Source organism: Carya illinoinensis, chromosome 12 (assembly GCF_018687715.1).
Source record: "Carya illinoinensis cultivar Pawnee chromosome 12, C.illinoinensisPawnee_v1, whole genome shotgun sequence".
NCBI classification, from domain to species: domain Eukaryota; kingdom Viridiplantae; phylum Streptophyta; class Magnoliopsida; order Fagales; family Juglandaceae; genus Carya; species Carya illinoinensis.
This window is the reverse complement of record NC_056763.1, coordinates 15861038-15878789: the sequence shown is the minus strand read 5'-3', so window position 1 is coordinate 15878789 and position 17752 is coordinate 15861038. Positions and strand designations below refer to the sequence as shown.

General features: G+C 37.7%; 2 protein-coding genes across 12 annotated transcripts in view; both read left to right on the top strand.

The window, feature by feature from the left end:
* Positions 1 to 2998, top strand: part of LOC122289946 (hydroxyproline O-galactosyltransferase GALT6-like) — a 30812-nt gene extending 27814 nt beyond the window's left edge. For 10 of the 11 annotated variants that reach the window (XM_043097395.1, XM_043097393.1, XM_043097391.1 and 7 more), the window contains 4 exons: positions 56 to 121; positions 649 to 733; positions 2159 to 2293; positions 2452 to 2998. In XM_043097395.1, the coding sequence (XP_042953329.1) occupies positions 56 to 121; positions 649 to 733; positions 2159 to 2293; positions 2452 to 2664 (499 nt within the window). In that variant the 3' untranslated portion in view covers positions 2665 to 2998. Of the gene's footprint in view, positions 1 to 55; positions 122 to 648; positions 734 to 792; positions 1395 to 1497; positions 1672 to 2158; positions 2294 to 2451 lie in introns of those variants that run through there. The other variant, XM_043097401.1, reaches the window with a different exon arrangement.
* A 1019-nt stretch (positions 2999 to 4017) lies between these two features.
* LOC122289280 lies at positions 4018 to 5015 on the top strand. The gene is made up of 3 exons (XM_043096263.1): positions 4018 to 4210; positions 4324 to 4451; positions 4530 to 5015. Exons 1-3 carry the CDS (start codon positions 4018 to 4020, stop codon positions 5013 to 5015), a joined length of 807 nt encoding a protein of 268 aa, XP_042952197.1.
* Positions 5016 to 17752: the final 12737 nt, after the last annotated feature.

Genomic DNA, 17752 nt, shown 5'->3' with positions numbered 1-17752 from the left:
ATCCATCTTCTCAGAGACCTGTTTTGGCTTACGTTAGTGCAAAATGATTTTGCAGGCACGGGGAGTATGAAAGTGACACTATGCACGTGTTGACTGTCCAGGACATGCAGATTTTGTTAAGGTATGCTGTACATTTATACCCCCAGTTTGTAGAATGCAGATAAATCAAGTAAAATTCCTCGGAGTATCTATCACCCCTTTAGAATTACTACATTTGAAGAATTTATTAACATCCATAGAAATTTAGTGCAAATCTTCCCATCCCATCTGGACGCGTTTCAATCCAGTGTAGCTTGGAGTGCTACTTGGCTGCTGATCTCCGACACCCACAAAGAATGGATAAAATATTTTTTTTTTCTTGCCAGTTTTATTTTGATAGCTTCTTTATATTGATGGTATTACAGAATTAAGATGTTTATTTTTTTGAATTGCTGCCATACAAGATATAAGCCCCTTCCCAAACCTTTTGGGGAACTGAAATCCGATAGCTCCCATTTACTTGCCTTTTCCATTTATTGAGAGTTGATACTCATACGGTAATGTTATGATTGATATGAATGAAAAGTCTTACTCTATTCAAAGGTTAAAAGGTATTTTCTGTTCTTACTAGACTCAGTGTTTTCTTTCTTCCCTTTTATTTTTGCCTAGATATTTTGTTTCTTTCATCTGTTTGGAAGTCAAGCTTGGAGCAAATGAGGTTTCGTTTTGCAGGGCTGTTCATCTGCATTTTCAAGTAAGGTCTCTATGTTTTGTTCCTAATAGGCCCAGTTTTGTGTTTTGTTTCTTATTCTGTTTGGAGGTCAAGTTCAGAGCTGATTTGCTTGTTCTTTTACTAAGGGTCTTCGTATACAGCCAGGAGAGTATCTCTTTGTGTGTTTTTTTTTCCCTTCCAACTTGAAATCACACAAAGATTTATTAATTCACTCAATCAATTGGTTAGTTGATATTCGTGCTATTATACGATAGGAAAGCATTAACATAAAATAAATAAATTGTATAACACCAAGATCGGTAACGAAGGGAAACCCTTTAAAGAACCCTTAAAAAGTAAAATCCTACGGGGTAGCTGAAACCAGAAAAGTTAATTTTATTATTTGAAAACCCGTTACAAGTAAGTTTCAATTACAAAACCTTTGCAATTGACACTCTTACTTGACTGTTTGTCTCTACTGCAGTACCAGCCAGAACCTCTAACAATTTTGCACTTGTAGTTTTGATGGTTGTGGTTTGATGTACAAGATTCAAGTTGGAGATTATTAAAAACCTTTTGAATTGATATTCTGACAGCACACAAGAAAGGAAGTGAATATCGAACTGAAGATGTAGTTATTGTCCCGGACATAAATAATTATGATCTTGTTGTGTTGAAAACTGTTGCCATCTGCGAATACGGGGTGAGTTGTGGGAAAAATAAAAAATAGAGATTGAAGAATTTAATATTAACTTGTAGGATAATCTCCAAAGATCATTACACTTAGTGTCGTTTTCTGTTCACAGTTTCGCGCAGTCTCTGCTAAGTTTATCATGAAGTGTGATGATGACACATTTGTGAGAGTCGATGCAGTTTTTAATGACACAAAGAAAATGCCTGAGGTTAGGAGGTTATACATTGGATACATAAATTACTACCATAAGCCCTTGCGCTATGGCAAATGGGCAGCAGCATTCGAGGTAGGAAGAAACCATTGGCTCTGGTCTAGAAGGATAATTAACTAGTTTATTGTTCTGTAGTGTGCATACTTTAATTTGTATGTTCACTTAATGCATTCTTGTTTGGATGCCATTTTCTAATTTCATTTAAGTTCTCCGCATTTCAATGCAATACAGCAACACTCTCTATCTCTGGCACAGTCAGGTTCTTCTACGGGTTATCGCATCCAATTGTTCCATACTTGCCCTGTTTTTCTTGTAGAACTGGTTGGAGATAGAAAGTTCAGGACTAGAATTTTGGGGTTTTCCATTTTTTTTCCTGGGTTTTTTTTGTGAGAAGATTTCAATCGTGTTTCACATAAGTATTTTTGTAGTTGTAGTTTGGAGTTGTGAGAATTACTTGTGTTACGATTTTACACTACATTATATGTTACTTTGTTGAGGTTTTTTAATGCACTTTCGATATTGACACTCTTACCAAATCTTTGTCATTTGGTGTTGGTTTCAGGATTGGCCAGAAGAAGATTATCTGCCCTACGCAAATGGACCAGGCTATATTTTGTCATCTGACAGCACACTATATAGTATCCGAACTTTTTTTTTGATCCGTGGGTGTCTGGGCCAGATTACGCATAAATTAAGTGTACTCAACTTTCTCTCTCTCTCTCTTCTCTCTCTCTCTCTCTCTCTCTCTCTCTCTCTCTCTCTCTACCTATATGACATGTGACTGTAATGATGCTTGATTATGAAGAGGGTTTGTGTTTGCTTGCTGATTCTTGATATAGTTACAACTTTGTGTAGATGTTTAAAATGGAAGATGTGAGCATGGGAATGTGGGTGGAGCAATTCAACAGCTCAAAACCGGTTGTGTATGTGCATAGTTTGAAGTTCTGCCAGTTTGGTTGCATAGAAGATTATTGTACGGCCCATTACCAGTCTCCAAGGCAAATAATGTGCATGTGGACCAAATTGCAATCGCAGGGAAGGCCTCAGTGCTGCAACATGAGAAGATGAAGAACGACTGCGGTGTGTGACCTATCATCATCTTCAGAATCCAGTATAGAAAAAGGAAAGAAACAAGTTTTGCTGTCGGCATATTAATGTTATTGTATATTCTGTGGAGGTACCGTATAAATACCCTTCCAAATTCTTTCATTTTTTCTTCTTTCTTTGTTCTGGTTTTCTTTTTCTGTCTTCCTCCTATGCTTGTGGAGGGCCTGGTGTTTGAAGGTGATGAGATTAGATGTGGATGGAACAAATTCAAAGGGATCCAAGTTCTGTAATTTACATTTGAACCACACGGCTAATGGAAATGATTAATAATGATCATTTAGGTTCAGTGCTGATATTCTTGTGTACCTAATATTGTTTGGATTTAGTGTAGATTTGCTTTTTATTTTTGGTAGTCCAACCATGCCCCCTCAATTTGTCCACTTGGTATGGCTCCAAGTGCAAATTGCTTTCTATCTGCATTTTATGTATCACTCTTATCCTACTTTTATTTTACTATAATTAGGTATTATTGTTCATCAACTTTTGATTTTTTCGGTGGGAATCCTCGGTAGCTGCAGTAGGGTCCAAAAAAGCAAAATACAAAAACAATAGAAGAAATATAAACCCACACGTAAAATCGGGAGGAGCCATCAACACTCATAGGTAGAGTTGTAAACAAAATCGGAGAACTGCTTGAACTGGACCAGACCAGTGGGTTCAGTCCTATTTGTAAGTTATCCAATGCGGTACCAGATTTTAAGAATCAAACCAGTCTTAAACCAACACGGTACCGATTTTCAAGATATGAAAACCATTTTAAGTCAAACCGGGCCGGTATATATGTATATTTTTTATATTATATGTTAAATTGCTAGTTGATATAATATGAAATTATGTTCTTATTATTTAAGTCTATTAATCATATAACATAAAATAAATATAACATGTGATATAATATAAAATTAATTTTATAATTTTTATTATAATATTTGATATAACATATAGATTTTAATCTTATAATAAAAAATTTTAATCTTAAACATAAACATTAACATTAAAACTTACTTTTAATGTCAAGTGGCTTCCAAGTCCTTCTACATTAACATTGACATTAAGTGGCTTCCAGGTCTTTCTACCTTTAAAGTGTAATCACCTGTAAGAATTCTGAAGGTAGTGGCAACAGTAGCAGAACTCATAAATCTAGACACTAGGCAGTGGAACTTAAATCTTATCCATGCCATTTTTTTAGAACCTGAGGCCAAGGTAATAAGCAAAATGACTATTAGCCAGTGTGGTAGTTAGGATGTGCATACGTGGAGGTGTTTAGAAAATGGGAAATTCACTGTTAGAAGCGCATACCATCTACAAGGAACAATGGCGGAAGTTAGGAAGGGGCAGTGCTCAAGTTTGAATCAAGTGTCGAAGACCTGGAGGAAAATGTGGAGCTTGCAAGCACCTCAAGCCACGAAGTCCTTTATGTGGAGAGCAGCCAAGGAGTCCCTTCCCACGTGTTTGAACTTGTATAACAGGAAGATAGTTGATTCTCTCCTTTGTCCAATCTGCTCCAGTGCTCTTGAGTCAATTACTCATGCCATTTGGTCATGCTCAACTACACAAGATATTTGGTCTATGAGTTCTAGAAGAATACAGAAACTAAATGTTCAAAGTGGCCCTTTTTAGAGGTTCTGAAACCTATGTTAGAGAATCTCTCCTCCCATGAGCTAATAGAAGTGGCAGTTATAGCAAGAGCTCTATGGAACAGGAGGAATTTGTGGCTGTTTGAGCAATTATTTCATTTACCCTTCCAGGTCTCTAAGCAGATCCACACAGAGCTGTCAGCAATTAATTAGTGGACAAATACAAGGGACAAAGCTTCTGTGACTCAGGTGATAAGCAGGACTGAGTGGACTGCCCCTCCACCAGGTTTCTACAAGGCTAATTGGGATGCAGCAGTGGATAAAGAGAACTCCAAGATTGGTGTGGGAGTGGTTGTAAGAGATTTGAGTGGTTTGGTCATAACTTCAATGTGTTCATCCATGTCCTTAAATCCAGATCCTTTGCTGGGGGAAGCAGTAGCAGCTCTTAAAGCATCTACACTTTGCTCTGATATAGGATTGAATCAGGTCATGTTAGAAGGAGATTCATCAGCAGTGGTTCAAGCTGTCCAACGTAGAGATGAGTGTTGGAGCCCCACGGGTCTTGTGGTTAGAGATATTAAGCTTGTTTTGTCTAGAATTCGTTCTTGGTCTATTCATTACATTTCTAGGAAGTTCAATGTAGTAGCACATGTGCTAGCTAAGTTTGCTTTGACATGTTCGGGGGAACATACCTTTATGGAGGACTACCCTCCATGTATTCAGAATCTACTTTAGTGAAATGAAAACTACCTTTCAAAAAAAAAAAAAAAACATTAAAACTTACTTTTGATATGTCTCTCTATAAAGTAAGTGCGAATGTCTGATGAACAGCATTTTTGTCCAATATTGATTTCCTTGTTTGGCCTCTAATTTTATGACACATTTATGTTTTATTCTATTTTGATTATTTCTCCACCGGCTGACTCGTCTTTATACATTTGTATATTTCTATATATTTTGTACTTATTTCATTTTAAAAACATTTCAGAAACTGTATCTTTCATATTCTTCGTGTGTTCATTTTTTACTTCTTACTTTTCCACACAATGTCATCAACATATACTAGAAGCAATATAATTCCTGCAGAAGTCTTGCGAAGAAATTGAGAGGAATCAAACTGACTCTGATTAAAGTGAAAAGCAAGCAGAGTAGAGCGAAATTTATCAAACCATGCACGCGGAGCTTGTTTCAGCCCATATAAGGATCGGTGTAGTCGACAAACTTCTGAGGAAGGTGTAGTAAACATGCCAGGAGGTGGAGACATATAGATTTCTTCCTTCAAATCCCCATGTAGAAAAACATTCTTCACGTCCATCTGCCAGAGAGACCACCCCTGCGACGCAGCAAGTGCCAAGATAGTCCATATGGTAGTCATTTTGGCAACAGGTGCAAATGTCTCTTCATAATCAATACCATACTCTTGCCAGTTTCCAAGGACCACGAGACGGGCCTTATATCAATCCAGTGAGCCATCAGACCGAAACATGACTGAGAATACCCATTTACAATCAATATGTTTTACACCAGAGGGACAAGTCACAAGATCCCAAGCGTGATTGTCTTGAAGAGCATGGATTTCTTGCATGGCCTGCTGCCAACATGCTTGGGTGGCTGCCTGAGTATAAGAGTGAGGAACAGAAACAGTGTTGAGAGTGGCAGTAAGCGAGGTATGAGAAAAACCATATCTATCTGGTGGATGTGTAACCTGGGTGGAGCGCCTAGGAAGCGTAGAATCAGATGACGGATCAGCTTCTGGAAGAGGCATTGAAGGAGGATGTTATGATACACCACACCTGGTTTAAATCGCTCAATAGAAGAAGACACATCATCAAAAGCAGGTAGAAGGGTAATGGGAGGATCAGAGATAACTTGAAACTGAAAGAAATATTGATTTTCAAAGAAAATCACATTCCGGGAGATTCGAAATTTGTTCGCATGAGCATCATAACAAACAAATCATTTCTAAGTAGGGCTATATCCCATAAAAGCACACGTGATAGATTGGGCAGCAAGCTTGTGATGATCAACAGGTGGCAGATGAACAAAACAAACACACCCAAAAGTATGAAAGGATTGATATTTAGGAGATACGCCAAATAATCGAAAGTATGGAGAATCATAATTTAGAGTGGTAGTAGGCAAACGATTGATCAAATAAATAGCAGTAGATAAAGCTTCTACCCAGAACTTAGAAGGTATAGACGAATCAATTAGCAAAGTACAAACGACGTCTAAGAGATGATGATTCTTACGCTTAGCGGCTCCATTTTGTTGAGGGGTATAGGCACAAGAACGTTGGGAAATGATCCCTTTTTGCTGAAGATAAGTCTAAAAGGAATGAGATATGTATTCCCCCCCTGAGTAGGAGTGTAAGGTTTTGATACTAGTACTGAACTGTGTCTCAACAAGTGCAACAAATTTTTGAAAAATAGAGAACACGTAAGCTTTAGAACGAAGGAAATAGATCCAAGTAAATTGACTATAATCATCGATAAACGTCACAAAATAACAATACTGACCATGAGAAATAATAGGACTAACACCCCAAACATCAGTATGCACAATCTCAAAGCAAGTAGAAGCACGACTACTATGCGCAGGAAAAGGTAATGTTTTACGTTTACTAAGATGACAAGTAGCACAATCAAAAGATACAAAAGATGAAGAATCTTTATTGCCCAATAAACCATGTTTCAAAAGATGAGTCAAGACAACAGAATTAAGATGACCCAATTTCTTATGCCATACTTCATTATTATTGGTAGTAGCCGTACAAGCAAAAGAAAGAACATTAGGAATAGAAAATTGTAACGAAAATAGAAGTCCCACTTTAGGCCCATTTGTGATCACAGTCCCCGACACCTGATCCTGCACAAGACAACCATCACAAGAGAAATGCACATCACAGTTATTATCCACCAATTGTCCAACATAAATCAAATTGGTAGATAATCCAGGAGAGACAAAAACATTTTGAAATGAAGAGCCCAAAGTACCAACAGCAGTAATAGGAAGTGTACTGCCATCAGCAATCTGAATAGTTTGTGTGCCTCCATACTTACAAACACTATGGAAACTTGTACTACCAGTCATATGATTAGAGGTACCTGAATCAACAATCCAAGAAGAAGTGGAAGTAGGATCTATACCTTGTAGGCCTAAAGCCGTAAAAGTAGAAACAATCATCTGTTGGACCATGGCAGGTGTGAGAATAGAGGACTCAGAGCTTATAGTGGTGGGTGCAGAAGAAGACGAGGCTGAACAACAGCTTGAAAGGCTTGGGATTGGAAATTTTTTCTTTGTCTTCTCTTGTTTTTTTTTTGCCTAATTGTTTTGTTTCTTTAATATGTTTTGAGGTCACGTTCAGAGCAAATTTGAGTGTTCTTTTTGCATGGCTGATCATTTGCAGTTTGGAGGAAGGTCTCTATGTTCTGTTCTTACTAGGCCCAATTTTGTGTTTTTTGCCTAATTCTTTTGGTTTCTTTAAACCGTTTAGAGATCAAGAATAGAGCAAATGAGTGTTCATTTACTATGGGTATTCGTCCACGGTTGGAGAGTATCTTTGTGTTTTTTTTTTCCTTCCATCTCATTTCGTGTGTGTGGTTTTGTCTGTTCAGTTTTTGGGCTTATTTTATGTTGTCATTGATCTAGTGTTTTCTGTAACGGATGCCATCTGCTTGCTTTTGTTGGAAAAGTTGAAAACATGGGATTGACCATGTTGAGTAAGTAGGACGGCAAGAGAGGAGATGAGCTATTTCTTTCTCTTCTTATGGTTTGAACTTCCGTTTGGAAGAAACTTGACGGTTCCTTTTGCAAGGCTGATCATCTATGGTTTGGAGGAAAGTCTGCATGTTCTATTCTTATTAGGCGTAGTTTTGTATTTTCTTTGGGAAAAAACTCCAAGCCGGACTGGTGCTTTTCTAATTTTTCATTGGCCAATGTTGCTCTGCCATGTAGGAGGTGCAGAAACCTCAATTTTACACTCGCATGCATGATAAAAAATTTTTCATTTCTCCCCTCTCTCATTTCTCTCCCCTCTGCCTCGCGTATCCCCTCTCCTTTCTCTTCTCCTAAGTAGCCATTTCCTCTCCCCTTCTCCATTCATACAATACGATTTGAAACATTTTTATAGAAATTTTTCTGATACTTCTTATTAGCATAAAATTATGAGAAAGTATTTAAACAACATGCATTCTCTCTGCTCTTGCTTCACCTTTTATCAAATGAGTTCATTTCAAAAAATTAGACTGTCAATTTGTAGTCTAGGCATATAGGGTGGAGCTAAAAACTAGAAAAAGATGGGCTTGATTCTCTTTAGTTTATCATGCTGTCTTCCACTTGTGAAAAGAAAAAGAATGCATAGGCATGAGAAGCTAAAATGACAATCCAAATCCAATTTTGAAATTTGCCTAAATGGATTCCAAATCCATTGACAGATATGGATTCATAGCGATGCTCTATGGTTTGATAGATTGAGACAATTTCTTAAGAAGCTCAAACACTCCAATGGATTAAAATTGATCGTCCACTGCAAAAAGATTATCATTATTCATGAAGAATTGAGAGAAATCTTGCTTCCTCCCATTTGCGATCTTAAGCTTGAAATTGTCAAACCATCAACGAGCTTTGAAGATCTATTAGATTAGTTGTTGAGAACATGACACCCAAAGATTCTATCAATAGTGTCGCCTTCCAACAGCAAGAAAGAAGGGGGGAGAGAAGTCGTCAAGTTTGGGGGAGGGAGAGAGGGGAAGATGTTGTGAATTTTTTTTCTCATGCATCTAGGTGTAGAATGAAGTTTCTAGCGCCTCTCACGTGACAACAAGTTATTGGTGAGTGTAGAAAGGGGATTGGCACCCGACTGGCCTGTAGCTTCTCCCTTTTCTTTGTCTTCTCTTGGTTCCTTTTCTTTTTTTTTTTGCCTAATTCTTTTGTATCTTTAATCTTTTTGGAGGTCAAGTATAGAGCAAATTTGTGTGTGTTTTTGGTACAAGTCTTCATCTACTGTTGGGAGATTATTTGTATGTGCTTTATTTTCTTCAGATTCATTTCATCCAGGTGGTTTTTCTCCCTTTAGTTTTTGGCCTTGTTTTTGTCAATGGACAGTGTTGCTGTCCATTATTGTTCATTATTCTTTCCTTATATAAACTCTTTCCTCTTTCTCTACGTACCATTGTATAGGGCTAAAATTAGGTGTATACTTTATTTGTTTCCATGTATAGAATTGTTTGTAAAGAATATATAATAAACAGAGCTCTATAATATACAGAGCTCTCAAGGCCAAGGCATTCGTCCATTCTCACAAACTTGACATGGTATCAAGAGCCGTTGACTAACAATTCAAGCATCCTTTGATTTTTTTTTTCTCTCTCAGCTTCAATGTCTCTGTTTAATTTCGACTTGCACTTCTTCTTCTTGGTGGTTTCTATGCTGGTTCTGACGTGAACCTTCTCTATTTTGGTGGTCTCTGTGTTGATTTTGGGTGTCTCCAATGTCATCTCCTTTGTCTTTCAGTGCAAGTCTATTTTTTGGGTATTTTTTTTTTTGTGCAAGTCTTTTGGTGCTCTCTATTTTCTATTTTGGTGGTCTCTGTCAGTGGTTTACAGACGAGGTGGCTGTCGGTGCAGTCTTCCTTGGTCTTTTTCGACATCTCTGAAGCTAAGTGGCTATCAGAATAGCCTTTTGGTGGTATTTATGGTGTTCTTCTGCGAGTGTGGCTCTTGGAACAGTCCTCTATGGCTGTTAGCAGGTGATGTGTGATGCATCTTGCAGGTTTTGGTTCTTCGGTCTCACATTCTTTTGCTGCTTACATTATTTTTCAGTGCTCTTGCTTCTCAGTTTGCTGTTCTTGCTTCTCAAAACCATTAATATATTGGGTGCTATTTGCTTCTTGGCTTTGGTTCCTTTTTTTTGGTTATTTCGGCCTCTATTTTTTTTTTGTTTTGGTTTTTGTCTTGGTTTTCATTTCTTTACGATGGGTCAAGTTTACAGGAAAAAACTACTCTTCCTGGGCTTTCAATTTGAACTTTTCAAGGAAAAAGGTCTTTAGGGTCATATTGATGGCACAGATTGCACACCTAATCCTAATAAATCCAAGGAACTAGTATCTTCTCCTTCTTTAGTTGTGCTTGATGCTTAGATTATGTCTTGGCTTTTTGATCGGTTGAGTCACATATTGTCACCAACTTGCGGCCTCATTGCATCGTACAATCCATGTGGACTTACTTAAAGAGCGTTTATTATCAAGATAATGCTGCTTGTAGTTTTCAATTAAAGCATGCGATTGCCACGTTTCAACATGACAGACTTTCCATCCAAGATTACTATTCGGGTTTTCTGACCCTTTTGGAACAAATATGTTGATCTGGTTACCGCGGATGTTCCTATTGCAGCTCTTTCCATTATTTAGAAACTTCACGAGACTAGTTGTTGTGATTAGTTTCTAATGAAACTACGTCCTGAATTTGAATCTGTTCATTCCTCTTTGCTGAATTGCTCTCTAGTTACTTCTCTTGATGTTTGTTTTGGTGAGTTACTTCGTGAAGAACGTCTTAAAACTCAAGTTACTCTAGAGCATTCCCATGGTAGTTCAAGATCGCCCATTGTGGCTTATGCTGCTTAAGGGTGAGGACCACCTATGAATTTTAAAAACTTGCAGTGTTTTTGCTTCAAGGAATATGGGCATATTGTTGCCAATTGTCCTAAGAAAGACTGCTCTTATTACAAGAAGAAGGGTCACATTATTAAAGAAAGTCGTATCTGCCCCCAGAATCGTTAGGCCCAAACATTTTAGACTTCTATTCTTGCCCCTCCAGCAGCGACTTCTGCAATACATGGCTCTTCTTCTGGTGCTTCCTCTAATCTTGCAACTTTTGTCCCAAATTACTACACATTAGAAATAGTTTAACAGATGCTAATTTTGGCATTATCAGCAATGAGATTCCAAGGTAACCATTCTACTAAACTCTGGTATGTGGACTAGGGGGCTTCTAATCACATGACGAATAATCCCACTACTTTGTGTCATGTCCAACCCTAAGCTGGTCAATTTAATATTCAGATTGCCAATGACAGTTCTTTGCCCATAGTTGCTGTCGAAGATACCTCTTCTAAGTTCATTGATGTGTTTCTTACTCCTAAGCTTTCCATGAATCTTCTTTTTGTTAGTCAATTAGTTAATAACAATTGTGTTGTTAATTTTTTTAGTAATGGTTGTGTTGTGCTGGAACAGGTAATGAGGGAGCTGATCACGAAGGGACATAAAGTGGGGCCCTTGTTTCCACTACTTTTGCCTGTTCTAGTAATTTCTTTAGTTTCTTCTATGTCTTTTGCTTGTAATAATGTTCCAGATCTTAGTATTGTGTGGCATCGTCGTTCTAGATCTTATCTCTTATTGAACTCTAGTTTACTTGGTAATAAAGAATGTTACTCTTTATCTCTTGAGTGTGCGTCTTCCAAACTTGGTAAAAGCAAAACTCTTCCATTTCCTTTGCTCGGTTAGTTCACATGAAAATTTAAATATTATGTGACTTTCATTGATGATCATAACAGATTTACTTGGGTTTATTTTCTTCGTTCTAAATATGAGGTTTTTTGTACTTTCACTGAGTTTTTTTTGCATATGTTGACAATTAGTTTTCTACTTCTATTAAGACATTATGCATAGATTTCGGTGGTGAATTTTTGTCTACTGAGTTTTAGGCATTCTTGGCTTTTAAAAGTATTATTCACTAACATTCATATCCTGCCACTCCACATCAGAATGGAGTAGCTGAACGCAAAAATCGTCATCTCCTAGATGTAGTATGTACTCTCTTGTTAGAATCCTCTATTCCATCCATGTTCTCTTTATAGTTTTCCTTTTTGACTTCACATGTGTGTAAGTTTCATTGCTCTCTTTATAGTCTCAAACGAGCTTCAAGGGTCTGGTTTGATAAATTCTACATCACTTTATTACAATTTTCATTCAAGCAGAGCAAGTATGATACTTCATTGTTTCTTCAAAAATCAGACATGGGTATTGTTGTTCTTTTGGTTTAGGTTGATGACATTGTGATCACTGGTTCTGACTCTGTTTTACTTAGCCAGCTTAAGACTCATCTCCCAGAGTCCTTTGATATAAAAGATCTTGGGTCGCTCACATATTTTCTTGGTCTTGAGGTGCATCGTAGTCCCTTTGGTATTTCACTTAATCAACATAAGTACGCTAATGACCTAGTGGCTACAGCTGGCCTATAGGAGGCTACCTCTGTTGATACTCCTGTGTAATTAAATGTCAAGTTTCACAAAGAGGAATGTGACTCACTTGCTGATCCCAGTTTATATTGGAAGTTAGTGGGTAGCATTGTTTATCTCACTATTACTAGACTAGACATTTCTTTTACTGTACAATAAGTCTGCCAATTTCTTCAGACTCCTCATCATCTTCATTTGGCTGCTATCCGTAGGATCATACACTATGTTTAGGGCACTTCTACTCATGGATTATTCTTTCCTGCAGACAATTCTCCTCATCTTGCCACTTATAGCGACGCTGATTGGGCCAGTTGTGCGGATACATGTCGCTCCATAACTGGTTGGTGTGTGTTTCTAGGTGATGCCTTGATTTCCTAGAAGAGTAAGAAGCAAGACAGAGTTTCTAAGTCATCTATCGAGTCTGAGTACCGGGTGATGTCTCTTGCTTGTTTTGAGATTATTTGGTTTTGAGGCTTGCTTGTTGAGTTACTTCTCTGAGACCAATCCTACACCTCTACATGCAAATAATATGAGTACTATTTAGATCACGGCCAATCTTGTCTATCATGAGCTCACAAAGCATTCTGAAGTCGACTGTCACTCTATTCGTGAAGCATTTGAAGCTTGTGTTATCACTCTTCCATATATTTTCAGTAAGCTCCAAATTGCTAATATCTTCACCAAAGGTCTCACTCGGCATCGATATTGCTTCTTAAGTAGCAAATTGATGCTTGTTGATCAACCCGCATCATTTTGAGGGGGACTATTAATGGATAGTGCTGTTGTCCAACAATTTCCATTATTGTTCATTATTCTTTCCTTATATAACTCTTTCCTTCTCTCTACATACCTTGTATAGGGCTAGAATTATTTGTTTCCATGTATATATAATTTTTTGTAAAGAATATATGATATACAAAGCTCTCAAGGCCAAGGCATTTGGCCATTCTCACAAACTTGACAGTTTTATGTCATCTCTGATCTTGTATTCTCTGTGGTGGTTGCCATTCTCTTGTTTTTTCTAGAGAGGTTGAAAACACGGGATTGACCGAGATAAGTAAGTAGGACTGTAGGTGTTGAGATGATTTATCTGTTTCTCTTCGTATGGTTCAAGCTTCATGTGGGGGTTATAATGGTCGATGCCTTATGGTGGGAGTTGTTGCTTACTTATTTGTTGTTCTTACTAGATTTTTATTGGTGTTTTTTATTTTCTTAGTTTCATTTTGCTATTAAATTGGCCGACCTCTGATCTTGGGCATAGGATTTATGATGAGGAGACAAGTGATTATATGAAAGATATTGATGTATAGGATGTGCAGTACAAGAAGAGAGAGCACAAGGATTGGTAGTGGCAGGAATGGCTTGGTAATGGTAATCTTGTAAGTATGTGGTTGGTTTGCTATGTGATCTTCGAAGATTGGTGGGAGGTGTGATATTAGCAGGAGAAGGAGTAGAATTTTCATGAGTTGGTGAAGATGGAGCAGGATTTTCATGGAGAAGAGGAGAATTGGACATAGGGTTGTGAGCTTGATCTTGTGATGTATTTTGTTCAATGGGGGGTGCATTAGAAAGTGGAGGCATGACATGAGAGGGATAAGAGGAAGAAGATGATGATGAATCTGGTAGGATAGGAGGAAGAACTAGGTCATTGATATGGTTAGGATGAGTGATGTTTGGACTTGAGCTATGGAATGGGAAGACAGGTTCATAGAATACAACATCCCTTGAAATGAAACATGAATGGTCTTCGAGATCATAGAGTTTATAGCCTTTCACTTCAACTGGATAGCCTATAAAGATGCATTTCTTTGCTTGAGGGCTCAATTTAGTTCTAGTGTGTTTGAGAGTAGAGGCAAAGCAAAAACATCCAAAGACTCTTAGATATGTATAGGATGGAATGGAAGAGAATAAGACCTCATAATGGGACTTCTTGTTGAAAACTGGGGTTGGAAATTGATGAGGTTGGTTGCAGTCAAAACTGCATCTCTCCTAAATTTGAGTGGAAGTGATGCTTGATAAAGAAGGGCCCAAGCAACTAAAAGAAGGTGTTGGTGTTTCCTTTCTACCACCCCATTCTGTTGTAGGGTGTAGACACAGGATTTTTGATGCAAAATACTATGAGATTTGTAAAAATCTTGCATGTGAAATTCTAATGCATTATTAGATCGTATTTGCTTCATGTTTGCATTGAATTGAGTCTTAATCGTATGGATAAAATTTTGCAAAAGAGTTCTAGCTTCAGATTTGAACTTTATTGGGTATAACAAAGTGACCATACTATAATCATCCGCAATAGTTAAGAAATAATGGTGACCTTGAATGGATGGATTAGAGTATGGATCCCAAGTGTCACAATGCATTAATTCCAAGGGAGAAGAAGTGGAAGATATACTTAAATGAAATGGTTCTCTCTTTTGTTTAGCCAAATGACATATGGTGCATTGCATATTTTTACTTTACATTAGAAACATGGGATTGGATTACATCTAATCTTTGATGAGATACATGTTCTAATCTAAAGTGCTAAAGATCAAAATTCTGCACTCTATTTGCACTGAAGGCTTGACTAGTGACTATTTGACTAGAGGAGAGAAAACTCTTGATAGCATTGCAGGAAATGGAGTGATGATTGAGAAAATAAAGACCATTGCAGATCTTAGCAAGACCAATCGTTATCTATGAAGATAGGTCCCGTATGAAACATAATTTTTCCAAGAAAACAAGACAAAGAGAAGAGTTTTGAGTGAGCTTACTAATAGAAATGAGGTTGAAGGTGAAAATAGGCACACAAAGAACATTGTTGAGGATGAGGGAATATGAAATTCTTATGATACCAATGTGACTAACTCTAACTTGTGTTTTATTAGGCAAATGAACATAAGCTTGAGTTTCACAAGTGATGGTGGTGAGAAGGGAAACTGAGCATACAATATGGTCTGTAGTCTGGTGTCAAGAATCCAAGGTGTGAGTTGTGGTTCATCAAGTTTGTGATGCATTAGAGAAAGAAAGTGCTGATTATGACTAACAGAAAAAATGGAGCTAACTGGTGTATTAGAGGCAGTTGACAAGTAGAATTTTATACCTACCATGTTGGAGGAATGAGAGGTGCTAGTTGCAGCATTGGTTGGCATGGTGGAATGTGTCTTGGATTGATTTGCTAAGGAGGTGGATTCATTGAGGTTGAGCTGATTAGATGGGGCATTGATGAGTAATGAGCTGCTGAATTTGAACTTCAGTAAGAGGCAATCGTGAACCACTTGGAGATCCTTTTTCCTAGCCTTGAGAAGTCACTTGGTTGGCTGAGTGTGCGACTGAGGATGTGCCAAAAGAGTGTCCAGGTTTGGTCTTGGTGAACTTGAAATTAGGGGGAAAACCAATTAATCGATAACATTTTTCCTTGGTGTGGCCAGTTTTGTCACAGTGGTAGTAGGTGATTTCAGCTCTCTCTTTGTTGACTCAACTGTGAAATGCAGCCAGAGTAGAAGATTCAGGACTAGGCATTACCAAAGTCCTAGCTTGTCTTTGCCTTTCCTCCTGCAAAACCAGAGAAAAAATCCTATCCAATGTAGGCATAGGACTCATGAGAATAATTTTTCCTCTGATATTATCATATGTGTCGTTTAGGCCCATTAAGAACTTGAATACATTGTTATTTTGCCGAGTCTCACAAAGGGATTTTAAGATTTTACAAGTGCAAAGTCCACAAGAATAATGAGGGTGAGGTCTATAGTTGTGAAGCTCTTCCAAAACAGCATTAAGTTGGGTAAAATAATCACTTACAGACTGATTTTCCTGCACTATTGATCCAAGTTGTTGTTGAAGTTGATAGATGCGAACATTATCAGGTTGTGAGAAATGTGCCTTAAGCTTTTTCTAGACTACTTTGGCCGAACTGATGTATAAGACATTAGATGCAATTTCCTTTGATTTAGAGTTGAGAATCCAAGAGAGGATTAGATTGTTGCACCTCAACCAAGAAACATAAAGGGGGCTAGCAAGGTTAGGTGTCTCAATGGTTCCATCAAGGAATCCAAGTTTGTTTTTGATTGAAATGGCTAGAGTAAAAGATTGATTCCAAGAGAGGTAATTAGAACCTTTCAAATATGGTGTGACCACCACAGTGTTGGCATGGTCATTGTGGTGCAGATAAAATGGGCTATTGGAATCCTCAGAAGGAGCAGAGTTTGAGGAGAAGAGCTCATGGAATCAGATGTTGAGGGTTATTGTTCTAAATGATACTGAAAAAGAAAGTAGAAAGTAGTGATCTTTTAGATTTGCAGGAAAAAAAAAGGGATCACATGTCACAGAACCTTGCCCTGATACCATTTTGGAAAAATGAATGAAGATGCGATGATGAGAAGAAGGAAGAAACAATGACACACAGAGAGCACTATGATGGAGATTTGAGAAAATGTTCTCTATGTTTTGTTTCTTCATTACAGATTTCCTCTATAGATAGAAAGTAGACAAAAGAAAAGTAAGACAAAAGAATGCTACTGTTGTACAGATGTAAAACAACAAAGGAAATTTTCCTATACAATTCTGCCAAAGGATAGCAGCAGCCTGCTGCATACTATCATGTGCTTATCCACTCAATTGCCATTTCTCTGTGCATGCTGTATTTTTGTCTAGTGCAGCAGCAGCTGCATTCGATTCCTACTCAGTGGACCTCAACTTATGCAATTCTTATGATCATCAGTCAAGCATGGGCTCTTTCATGGGATCTAGAGCCGAAGATGGTTACGGCGAAAAAATTCTCCAATCTATCTTTGATCAATAAGCTTGTCTATGCAAAGCCTCTCAATAAAAATACTTTCCATGTGACTATAAAGGCTGTATGGAGTTTCGTAATAGGGCTTATGATTGAGGATATTGAAACAAATACCTTCCTCTTTACATTCCCATCTCAAATAGATAAGGAAAGGGTACTAAAGAATAGACCCTGGAATTTCAAAGGGTTCCACATGGTCCTAAAAAACTGGTCACCAGGTTTGAGTACCTAGGAAGTGTAGTTAAAAAAATCTATTTTTTGGATCCAAATCCATGGTTTACCTCTAGAAATGCTTACTAACCAAAATGCGGAACATATTGGCATTGTGCTAGAGAACTTGCTTGATGTTGACTCAACCTCCATATTTGGTGTAGCATTGAAGAGATATTTGCATGTTAAGGTCAAAATAGATATAGAAAAACCTCTTCATAATGATTTTGACTTGAATAGACCCCGGAGAGCTCTA

Excerpts from the sequence above, each read along its gene's own strand:
- LOC122289280 (XM_043096263.1), top strand. The coding sequence starts at position 4,018 with ATGGCGGAAGTTAGGAAGGGGCAGTGCTCAAGTTTGAATCAAGTGTCG. Across the intron at positions 4,211-4,323 it reads CCTTTGTCCAATCTGCTCCA|AGGTTCTGAAACCTATGTTA; the intron begins GTGCTCTTGAGT and ends GGCCCTTTTTAG. Across the intron at positions 4,452-4,529 it reads TATTTCATTTACCCTTCCAG|GTGATAAGCAGGACTGAGTG; the intron begins GTCTCTAAGCAG and ends TCTGTGACTCAG.